The 11370-nt window shown below is 49.3% G+C and overlaps 1 protein-coding gene across 2 annotated transcripts in view; it reads right to left on the bottom strand.

The window, feature by feature from the left end:
• Positions 1–11370, bottom strand: part of CCDC137 (coiled-coil domain containing 137) — a 69207-nt gene that overhangs the window by 9134 nt on the left and 48703 nt on the right. For both annotated transcript variants that reach the window (XM_063961127.1, XM_063961126.1), the window contains one exon: positions 11032–11281. In XM_063961127.1, coding sequence (XP_063817197.1) covers positions 11032–11281 — 250 coding nt within the window. The remainder of the gene's footprint in view (positions 1–11031; positions 11282–11370) is intronic.

Here is an 11370-nt window from a genome sequence, read left to right as displayed (position 1 = left end):
TTGAAGCAGGGGTCTTGCCTGACTTAGGGCATTGTAGATGGCCCTTAGTTCCAAAATATTTATGTGTAGGGAAATCTCCTGGCTTGACCATAGTCCTTGGAAGTTTCTTCCCTGTGTGACTGCCCCCCAGCCTCGAAGGCTGGCATCCGTGGTCACCAGGACCCAGTCCTGTATGCCGAATCTGCGGCCCTCTAGAAGATGAGCACTCTGCAGCCACCACAGCAGAGACACCCTGGTCCTTGGAGACAGGGTTATCAGCCGATGCATCTGAAGATGCGATCCGGACCACTTGTCCAACAGATCCCACTGAAAGATTCTTGCATGGAACCTGCCGAATGGAATTGCTTCGTAGGAAGCTACCATTTTTCCCAGGACTCGCGTGCAGTGATGCACCGACACCTGTTTTGGTTTCAGCAGATCTCTGACTAGAGATGACAACTCCTTGGCTTTCTCCTCCGGGAGAAACACCCTTTTCTGGTCTGTGTCCAGAACCATCCCCAGGAACAGTAGACGTGTCGTAGGAACCAGCTGTGACTTTGGAATATTCAGAATCCAACCGTGCTGTTGTAGCACCTCCCGAGATAGTGCTACCCCGACCAACAACTGCTCCCTGGACCTCGCCTTTATAAGGAGATCGTCCAAGTACGGGAGAATTAAAACTCCCTTTTTCCGAAGGAGTATCATCATTTCGGCCATTACCTTGGTAAATACCCTCGGTGCCGTGGACAGACCAAACGGCAACGTCTGGAATTGGTAATGACAGTCCTGTACTACAAATCTGAGGTACTCCTGGTGAGGAGGGTAAATGGGGACATGTAGGTAAGCATCCTTGATGTCCAGTGATACCATGTAATCCCCTTCCTCCAGGCTTGAAATAACCGCCCTGAGCGATTCCATCTTGAACTTGAACCTTTTTATATAGGTGTTCAAGGATTTCAAATTTAAAATGGGTCTCACCGAACCGTCCGGTTTCGGTACCACAAACATTGTGGAATAGTAACCCCTTCCTTGTTGAAGGAGGGGTACCTTGACTATCACCTGCTGCGAATACAGCTTGTGAATTGCCTCCAGCACTGCCTCCCTGTCCGGGGAAGCTGTTGGCAAGGCAGATTTGAGGAAACGGCGAGGAGGAGACGTCTCGAATTCCAGCTTGTACCCCTGAGATACTACTTGTAGAATCCAGGGATCCACCCGTGAGCGAGCCCACTGGTCGCTGAAGTTCTTGAGACGGGCCCCCGCCGTACCTGGCTCCGCCTGTGGAGCCCCAGCGTCATGCGGTGGACTTAGAGGAAGCGGGGGAGGGCTTTTGTTCCTGGGAACTGGCTGTATGCTGCAGCTTTTTCCCTCTACCTCTGGGCAGAAAGGACGCGCCTTTAACCCGCTTGCCTTTCTGGGGCCGAAAGGACTGTACCTGATAATACGGTGCTTTCTTTGGCTGTGAGGGAACATGGGGTAAAAATGCTGACTTCCCAGCTGTCGCTGTGGAAACGAGGTCCGAGAGACCATCCCCAAACAACTCCTCACCCTTGTAAGGCAAAACTTCCATGTGCCTTTTAGAATCTGCATCACCTGTCCACTGCCGAGTCCATAACCCTCTCCTGGCAGAAATGGACATTGCACTAATTTTTGATGCCAGCCGGCAAATATCCCTCTGTGCATCGCTCATGTATAAGACTGCGTCTTTAATATGCTCTATGGTTAGCAATATAGTGTCCCTGTCTAAGGTATCAATATTTTCTGACAGGGAATCTGACCACGCAGCTGCAGCACTGCACATCCATGCTGAAGCAATGGCTGGTCTCAGTATAATACCTGAGTGTGTATAAACAGACTTCAGGATAGCCTCCTGCTTCCTATCAGCAGGCTCCTTTAGGGCAGCCGTGTCCGGAGACGGTAGTGCCACCTTCTTTGACAGGCGTGTGAGCGCTTTATCCACCCTAGGGGATGTCTCCCAACGTGACCTATCCTCTGGCGGGAAAGGGTACGCCATAAGAAACTGGTAATTTCAAAAAAGTTACTAATCGGGGGAAGCCCACGCTTCTTCACACACTTCATTTAATTCATCAGAAGGGGGAAAAACCACTGGTAGTTTTTTCTCCCCAAACAGAATACCCTTTTTTGTGGTACCGGGGGTAATATCAGAAATGTGCAACACATTTTTCATTGTCGTAATCATGTAACGGGTGGCTCTATTGGAATGTACACTAGTCTCATCATCGTCGACACTGGAGTCAGTATGTGTCGACATCTGTGTCTGCCATCTGCGGTAGCGGGCGTTTTAGAGCCCCTGATGGCTTTTGAGACGTCTGGGCAGGCACGGACTGAGAAGCCGGCTGTCCCACATCTGCTATGTCGTCAAACCTTTTATGTAAGGAGTTGACACTGTCGCGTAATTCCTTCCACATATCCATCCACTCAGGTGTCGACCCCGCAGGGGGTGACATCACATTTATCGGCACCTGCTCCGCCTCCACATAAGCCTCCTCATCAAACATGTCGACACAGCCGTACCGACACACCGCACACACACAGGGAATGCTCTGACTGAGGACAGGACCCCACAAAGCCCTTTGGGGAGACAGAGAGAGAGTATGCCAGCACACACCAGAGCGCTATATAAAACAGGGATACACACTACACAGTGATTTTTCCCCTTATAGCTGCTTATATAACACAGATTGCGCCTAAAATTAGTGCCCCCCCTCTCTTTTTTACCCTATGTAGTCTGGAACTGCAGGGGAGAGCCTGGGGAGCGATCCTTCCAGCGGAGCTGTGAGGGAAAATGGCGCCAGTGTGCTGAGGGAGATAGCCCCGCCTCTTTTTCGGTGGGCTTCTCCCGCTTTTTTTATACAGTTATGGCAGGGGATTTTACACTTATATAGTCTTAAAGGCTATATTATGTGTTAATTTGCCAAGTAAGGTACTTATATTGCAGCCCAGGGCGCCACCCCCCCAGCGCCCTGCACCCATCAGTGACCGAAGTATGTGGTGTGCCTGGGGAGCAATGGCGCACAGCTGCAGTGCTGTGCGCTACCTTAATGAAGACCGAAGTCTTCTGCCGCCGATTTCCAGGAACGTCTTCTTGCTTCTGGCTCTGCTAGGGGGACGGCGGCGCGGCTCCGGACGACCGAGGCTGGGCCTGTGTTCGATCCCTCTGGAGCTAATGGTGTCCAGTAGCCTAGAAGCCCAAGCTAGCTGCAAGCAGGTAGGTTCGCTTCTCTCCCCTAGGTCCCTCGTAGCAGTGAGTCTGTTGCCAGCAGATCTCACTGAAAATAAAAAACCTAAATATTACTTTCTTTCTAAGAGCTCAGGAGAGCCCCTAGTGTGCATCCAGCTCAGCCGGGCACAAAATTCTAACTGAGGTCTGGAGGAGGGTCATAGAGGGAGGAGCCAGTGCACACCAGGTAGTCCTAAAGCTTTCTTTAGTTGTGCCCAGTCTCCTGCGGAGCCGCTATTCCCCATGGTCCTTACGGAGTTCCCAGCATCCACTTAGGACGTTAGAGAAATTAAGAAAATTACTAAAAACAGATGGCCTATTGTGCAGATTGATACGTCTCTGCATCTTGGCCAGCATTCTGTCATGCCATGTTACACCCAAGATAGAAATCTCAGGGACTTAAGGCCCGTACACACTGGTCGATATATCGGCCGTTCTCTTGAACGGCCGATATCGCGGGACCGTCGGCCAGTGTGTACGGCCGATACGTCTGTGAACTCCGTCGTTCACAGACGTATCGCGTCGGCCGCGCAGCACAGCCGACGGCCAATACATCTACCGATATATTGGCACGTCGCTGTGTGTGTACGTACACATGCTGCTGCGGCCGGCGGTGATTGACAGCTGAACTGGGCGGGCGTGTGTACACGCCCGCCCAGTTCATGACGTCAGTCCCCGATGGATCGGGCAGTGTGTATGCACAGCACACTGCCCGATCCGTCCATAGATATATCTGCAGATCAGTTGATCTGCAGATATATCTACTAGTGTGTACCCACCTTTACTCATACGCACTGACATCACCGACCCTAATAAAGCTACCCATTTTCTTGCTAATAAAAAATGGGGGTGCTTTAGATGTACGTGTGCTACATGTGGCTTTTTGATACCGGGAGATGTTTTCCCACCCGCATTCAGGTAAAATATATCAGATCAGACATCATCTTAGTTGTAACAGTATTTCTCTAACGTCCTAGTGGATGCTGGGGACTCCGTCAGGACCATGGGGATTAGCGGCTCCGCAGGAGACAGGGCACAAAAATAAAGCTTTAGGATCAGGTGGTGTGCACTGGCTCCTCCCCCTATGACCCTCCTCCAAGCCTCAGTTAGGTTTTTGTGCCCGTCCGAGCAGGGTGCAATCTAGGTGGCTCTCCTAAAGAGCTGCTTAGAAAAAGTTTTTAGGTTTTTTATTTTCAGTGAGTCCTGCTGGCAACAGGCTCACTGCAACGAGGGACTTAGGGGAGTAGAAGTGAACTCACCTGCGTGCAGGATGGATTGGCTTCTTAGGCTACTGGACACCATTAGCTCCAGAGGGATCGAACACAGGCCCAGCCATGGAGTCCGGTCCCGGAGCCGCGCCGCCGACCCCCTTGCAGATGCCGAAAAGCGAAGAGGTCCAGAAACCGGCGGCAGAAGACTTTTCAGTCTTCATGAGGTAGCGCACAGCACTGCAGCTGTGCGCCATTGTTGTCACACACTTCACACCAGCGGTCACGGAGGGTGCAGGGCGCTGCAGGGGGCGCCCTGGGCAGCAATGAGAATACCTTGTTCTGGCTAAAAAATACATCACATATAGCCCTTGGGGCTATATGGATGTATTTAACCCCTGCCAGGTCTCACAAACTCCGGAGAAGAGCCCGCCGAAATAGGGGGCGGGGCCTATCTCCTCAGCACACAGCGCCATTTTCCTGCTCAGCTCCGCTGTGAGGAAGGCTCCCAGGACTCTCCCCTGCACTGCACTACAGAAACAGGGTAAAAAAGAGAGGGGGGGGCACTTTTTTGGGCGTTTTTGATATATATTAAGCTGCTATAAGGGAGACAACACTTCTATAGGGTTGTTCCTATATATATTTATAGCGCTTGGGTGTGTGCTGGCAAACTCTCCCTCTGTCTCCCCAAAGGGCTAGTGGGGTCCTGTCTTCGATAAGAGCATTCCCTGTGTGTCTGCTGTGTGTCGGTACGTGTGTGTCGACATGTATGAGGATGATGTTGGTGTGGAGGCGGAGCAATTGCCGGTAATGGTGATGTCACCCCCTAGGGAGTCGACACCGGAATGGATGGCTTTATTTATGGAATTACGTGATAATGTCAGCACATTACAAAAATCAGTTGACGACATGAGACGGCCGGAAAACCAGTTAGTACCTGTACAGGCGTCTCAGACACCGTCAGGGGCTGTAAAACGCCCTTTACCTCAGTCGGTCGACACAGACCCAGACACGGACACCGAATCTAGTGTCGACGGTGAAGAAACAAACGTATTTTCCAGTAGGGCCACACGTTATATGATCACGGCAATGAAGGAGGCTTTACATATCTCCGATACTGCATGTACCACAAAAAGGGGTATTATGTGGGGTCTGAAAAAGCTACCTGTAGTTTTTCCTGAATCAGACGAATTGAATGAAGTGTGTGATGAAGCGTGGGTTAACCCCGATAGAAAACTGCTAATTTCAAAGAAGTTATTGGCATTATATCCTTTCCCGCCAGAGGTTAGGGCGCGCTGGGAAACACCCCCTAGGGTGGATAAGGCGCTCACACGCTTATCAAAACAAGTGGCGTTACCGTCTCCTGAAACGGCCGCCCTCAAGGATCCAGCAGATAGGAGGCTGGAAACTACCCTGAAAAGTATATACACTCATACTGGTGTTATACTGCGACCAGCCATCGCCTCTGCATGGATGTGCAGTGCTGGGGTGGTTTGGTCGGATTCCCTGACTGAAAATATTGATACCCTGGATAGGGACAGTATTTTACTGACTATAGAGCATTTAAAGGATGCATTTCTATATATGCGAGATGCACAGAGGGATATTTGCACTCTGGCATCGAGAGTAAGTGCGATGTCCATATCTACCAGAAGAAGTTTATGGACGCGACAATGGTCAGGTGATGCGGATTCCAAACGGCATATGGAAGTATTGCCGTATAAGGGGGAGGAATTATTTGGGGTCGGTCTATCGGATTTGGTGGCCACGGCAACAGCCGGGAAATCCACCTTTTTACCTCAGGTCCCCTCCCAACAGAAAAAGACACCGTCTTTTCAGCCGCAGTCCTTTCGTTCCTATAGGAACAAGCGGGCGAAAGGACAGTCATATTTGCCCCGAGGCAAAGGAAAGGGTAAGAGAGTGCACCAAGCAGCTTCTTCCCAGGAGCAGAAGCCCCCCCCCCGGCTTCTGCAAAGCCCTCAGCATGACGTTGGGGCTTTACAAGCGGACTCAGGGGCGGTGGGGGGTCGACTCAAGAATTTCAGCGCACAGTGGGCTCACTCACAGGTGGACCCCTGGATCCTGCAGATAATATCTCAGGGTTACAGGTTGGAATTCGAGAAGTCTCCCCCTCGCCGGTTCCTAAAGTCTGCTTTGCCAACGTCTCCCTCAGACAGGGCGACGGTATTGGAAGCCATTCACAAGCTGTATTCTCAGCAGGTGATAGTCAAGGTACCCCTCCTACAACAAGGGAAGGGGTATTATTCCACACTATTTGTGGTACCGAAGCCGGACGGCTCGGTAAGACCTATTCTAAATCTGAAATCTTTGAACCTGTACATACAAAAATTCAAGTTCAAGATGGAGTCACTCAGAGCAGTGATAGCGAATCTGGAAGAAGGGGACTTTATGGTGTCCCTGGACATCAAGGATGCTTACCTGCATGTCCCAATTTGCCCTTCACATCAAGGGTACCTCAGGTTCGTGGTGCAAAACTGTCATTATCAGTTTCAGACGCTGCCGTTTGGATTGTCCACGGCACCTCGGGTCTTTACCAAGGTAATGGCCGAAATGATGTTTCTTCTACGAAGAAAAGGCGTATTAATTATCCCTTACTTGGACGATCTCCTGATAAGGGCAAGGTCCAGGGAACAGCTGGGGGACGTAGTAGCACTAACCCAAATAGTGCTGCAACAGCACGGGTGGATTCTGAATTTTCCAAAATCTCAATTGACCCCGACAACACGTCTGCTGTTCCTGGGAATGATTCTGGACACGGTTCAGAAAAAGGTGTTTCTTCCGGAGGAGAAAGCCAAGGAGTTATCCGAACTTGTCAGGAACCTCCTAAAACCAGGGAAAGTGTCTGTGCATCAATGCACAAGAGTCCTGGGAAAGATGGTGGCTTCTTACGAAGCGATTCCATTCGGCAGATTCCACGCACGAACTTTTCAGTGGGATCTGCTGGACAAATGGTCCGGATCACATCTGCGGATGCATCAGCGGATAACCTTATCGCCACGGACAAGGGTGTCTCTTCTGTAGTGGTTGCAGAGTGCTCATCTGTTAGAGGGCCGCAGATTCGGCATACAGGACTGGGTCCTGGTGACCACGGATGCCAGTCTGAGAGGCTGGGGAGCGGTCACACAGGGAAGAAACTTCCAGGGAGTATGGTCAAACCTGGAGATGTCTCTTCACATAAATATACTGGAGCTAAGAGCGATTTACAATGCTCTAAGCCTGGCAAAACCCCTGCTTCAGGGTCAGCCGGTGTTGATCCAGTCGGACAACATCACGGCAGTCGCCCACGTAAACAGACAGGGCGGCACAAGAAGCAGGAGAGCAATGGCAAAAGCTGCAAGGATTCTTCGCTGGGCGGAAGATCATGTGATAGCACTGTCAGCAGTGTTCATTCCGGGAGTGGACAACTGGGAAGCAGACTTCCTCAGCAGACACGATCTACACCCGGGAGAGTGGGGACTTCATCCAGAAGTCTTCCACATGATTGTGAACCATTGGGAAAAACCAAAAGGTGGACATGATGGCGTCTCGCCTCAACAAAAAACTGGACAGGTATTGCGCCAGGTCAAGAGACCCTCAGGCAATAGCTGTGGACGCTCTGGTAACGCCGTGGGTGTTCCAGTCAGTGTATGTGTTTCCTCCTCTGCCTCTCATACCAAAAGTACTGAGAATTATACGGCAAAGGGGAGTAAGAACGATACTCGTGGCTCCGGATTGGCCAAGAAGAACTTGGTACCCGGAACTTCAGGAGATGCTCACGGAAGATCCGTGGCCTCTACCTCTAAGACGGGACCTGCTTCAGCAGGGACCGTGTCTATTCCAAGACTTACCGCGGCTGCGTTTGACGGCATGGCGGTTTGAACGCCGAATTCTAAGGGAAAAAGGCATTCCGGAAGAGGTCATTCCTACACTGGTAAAAGCCAGGAAGGAGGTGACTGCACAACATTATCACCGCATTTGGAGAAAATATGTTGCGTGGTGTGAGGCCAGGAAGGCCCCCACGGAGGAATTTCAATTGGGTCGATTCCTACATTTCCTGCAAACAGGATTGTCTATGGGCCTCAAGTTGGGGTCCATTAAGGTTCAAATTTCGGCCCTGTCGATTTTCTTCCAGAAAGAATTGGCTTCAGTTCCTGAAGTCCAGACTTTTGTAAAAGGAGTACTACATATACAGCCCCCGGTTGTGCCCCCAGTGGCTCCGTGGGACCTTAATGTAGTTTTGGATTTTCTCAAATCCCATTGGTTTGAGCCACTCAAATCGGCGGATTTGAAATATCTTACATGGAAAGTAACCATGCTACTGGCCCTGGCTTCAGCCAGGAGAGTGTCAGAATTGGCGGCTTTATCGTATAAAAGCCCATATCTGATTTTCCATTAGGACAGGGCAGAACTGCGGACGCGTCCTCATTTTCTGCCTAAGGTGGTGTCAGCGTTTCACCTGAACCAGCCTATTGTGGTGCCTGCGGCTACTAGCGATTTGGAGGATTCCAAGTTGCTGGACGTTGTCAGGGCATTGAAAATATATATTTCAAGGACGGCTGGAGTCAGAAAATCTGACTCGCTGTTTATACTGTATGCACCCAACAAGCTGGGTGCTCCTGCTTCTAAGCAGACGATTGCTCGTTGGATTTGTAGCACAATTCAACTTGCACATTCTGTGGCAGGCCTGCCACAGCATAAATCTGTCAAGGCCCATTCCACAAGGAAGGTGGGCTCATCCTGGGCGGCTGCCCGAGGGGTCTCGGCATTACAACTCTGCCGAGCAGCTACGTGGTCGGGGGAGAACACGTTTGTAAAATTCTACAAATTTGATACCCTGGCTAAAGAGGACCTGGAGTTCTCTCATTCGGTGCTGCAGAGTCATCCGCACTCTCCCGCCCGTTTGGGAGCTTTGGTATAATCCCCATGGTCCTGACGGAGTCCCCAGCATCCACTAGGACGTTAGAGAAAATAAGATTTTACTTACCGATAAATCTATTTCTCGTAGTCCGTAGTGGATGCTGGGCGCCCATCCCAAGTGCGGATTGTCTGCAATACTTGTACATAGTTATTGTTACAAAAAAAAAAAAAAAATTGGGTTGTTATTGTTGTGAGCCGTCTGTTCAGAGGCTCCTACGTTGTCATACTGTTAACTGGGTTCAGATCACAAGTTGTACGGTGTGATTGGTGTGGCTGGTATGAGTCTTACTCGGGATTCAAAATCCTTCCTTATTGTGTACGCTCGTCCGGGCACAGTATCCTAACTGAGGCTTGGAGGAGGGTCATAGGGGGAGGAGCCAGTGCACACCACCTGATCCTAAAGCTTTATTTTTGTGCCCTGTCTCCTGCGGAGCCGCTAATCCCCATGGTCCTGACGGAGTCCCCAGCATCCACTACGGACTACGAGAAATAGATTTATCGGTAAGTAAAATCTTATTGTTTGTAGTATACCAGATCTTATGCCCATGCTGGCTTTCTTACATTGGGAAGACCCAATGTAAATTTAAAGAAAGGATGTCTGCCCATAGATCAGCGATCAGAGCTGCGATCAAGAGTGGCAAGAGTGAACAGCCGGTAGCCCGGCATTTTGCTGAAAATGGGCATAACCTGTCAAGTCTCAGATACAGAATGATAGATCACATTCCCCCTCTACGTAGGGGTGGTGATCGTAAAATCGTTTATTACTTAAGCGTGAAACCGAATGGATCTATAGATTGGATACATTGAGTCCTCGTGGACTCAATGAAACGATCTCATGGTCTGTGTTTACATGATGTTTTCAGTTAAACCTAACAGTTTGGTGATAATTATGCGGTCTTATTTAATTACTATGAAGGTAACAAGCATTAACCTGTTGTTCTAATTAGGCTTATTCATATAGTATATATATAACTTTTGATGATATGGATTTATTATCTGTGACATCATTATATATCCTGGTTATACATAGTATAGATGTTATTGCAGGGTTAACTATGTTTATGTGGTTTGTGCTTTTTTCCCCAGCCGTTTCGATGTTTGTTAATGTGGTTGTCATGGTGATGGGTGATGTCACAGACACACACCGATCAGCTGCAGCGCTGACGGGTTGTTCATATCCTGAAGACGGTAAAAACCAAAAAGTTGATAAAGAGACTACTGAGTTTGTCATCTTTTTCTCTGAGTGCCGCATCTGCTTGGTGTGTGTGTGTGTGTGTGTGTGTGTGTGTGTGTGTGTGTGTGTGTGTGTGTGTGTGTGTGTGTGTGTGTGTGTGTGTATATATATTTTTGAATATTTTAGGGACAGACAAAATTCCTACTAATCACAGAGCTCCACGCTGTCCAGTCAAACCATACAGGAAAGCTACCAGGTTTTGCAATGGGTGCACTTAACCACTGAGCTATGCAGCTATCCCGTACCCTAAAAGTCAGACATCCCGGAGACAGTCCGTATCCAATATTCATCAGTCACCGCTTCCTAGTGAGATAATAAGCTGCATTCTCATGAATATTCAGGCCACACAATGTCTCCCCCCACTGTGTGCAGGTTACACCTACTCTTCAAGGTGATTTCTATTAATTTTTCAATATATGCATTTACAAACAAAAATCCTGTTAAGGGAAACATACGCATTCTTCTTCTGAGACTTCTTCTTAGTGCCCTCCTCCTTGGTAACCTCCTCATTAATGACCTCGCCTTTGTCATCCAAATCCTGCTCTGGGAGACGGTCCAGCTGATTCTTGCTGAGGAAGATGACATGCTGAGTTTCTTGGTTCATACGATGAAGATAAGCACCCACTGATTCACGCTTTCTTCTCTTGAACTTGGGGACCTGAATGTCTGTCTGTAACTCTTCATTGTGTGGCCCTTGCTTTGGTGCTGAAATGAAGTATGTCAAAATCACATTTTATTAAACCATTTTAGAGGAAACCATGCATGCAACACAGAGTTAAAAAAAAAACTCTAAT

This window comes from Pseudophryne corroboree, chromosome 3 (assembly GCF_028390025.1).
Source record: "Pseudophryne corroboree isolate aPseCor3 chromosome 3, aPseCor3.hap2, whole genome shotgun sequence".
NCBI classification, from domain to species: Eukaryota; Metazoa; Chordata; class Amphibia; order Anura; family Myobatrachidae; genus Pseudophryne; species Pseudophryne corroboree.
Note: the sequence above shows the minus strand (reverse complement) of the source record. Positions and strands in the feature narration are given on the sequence as shown.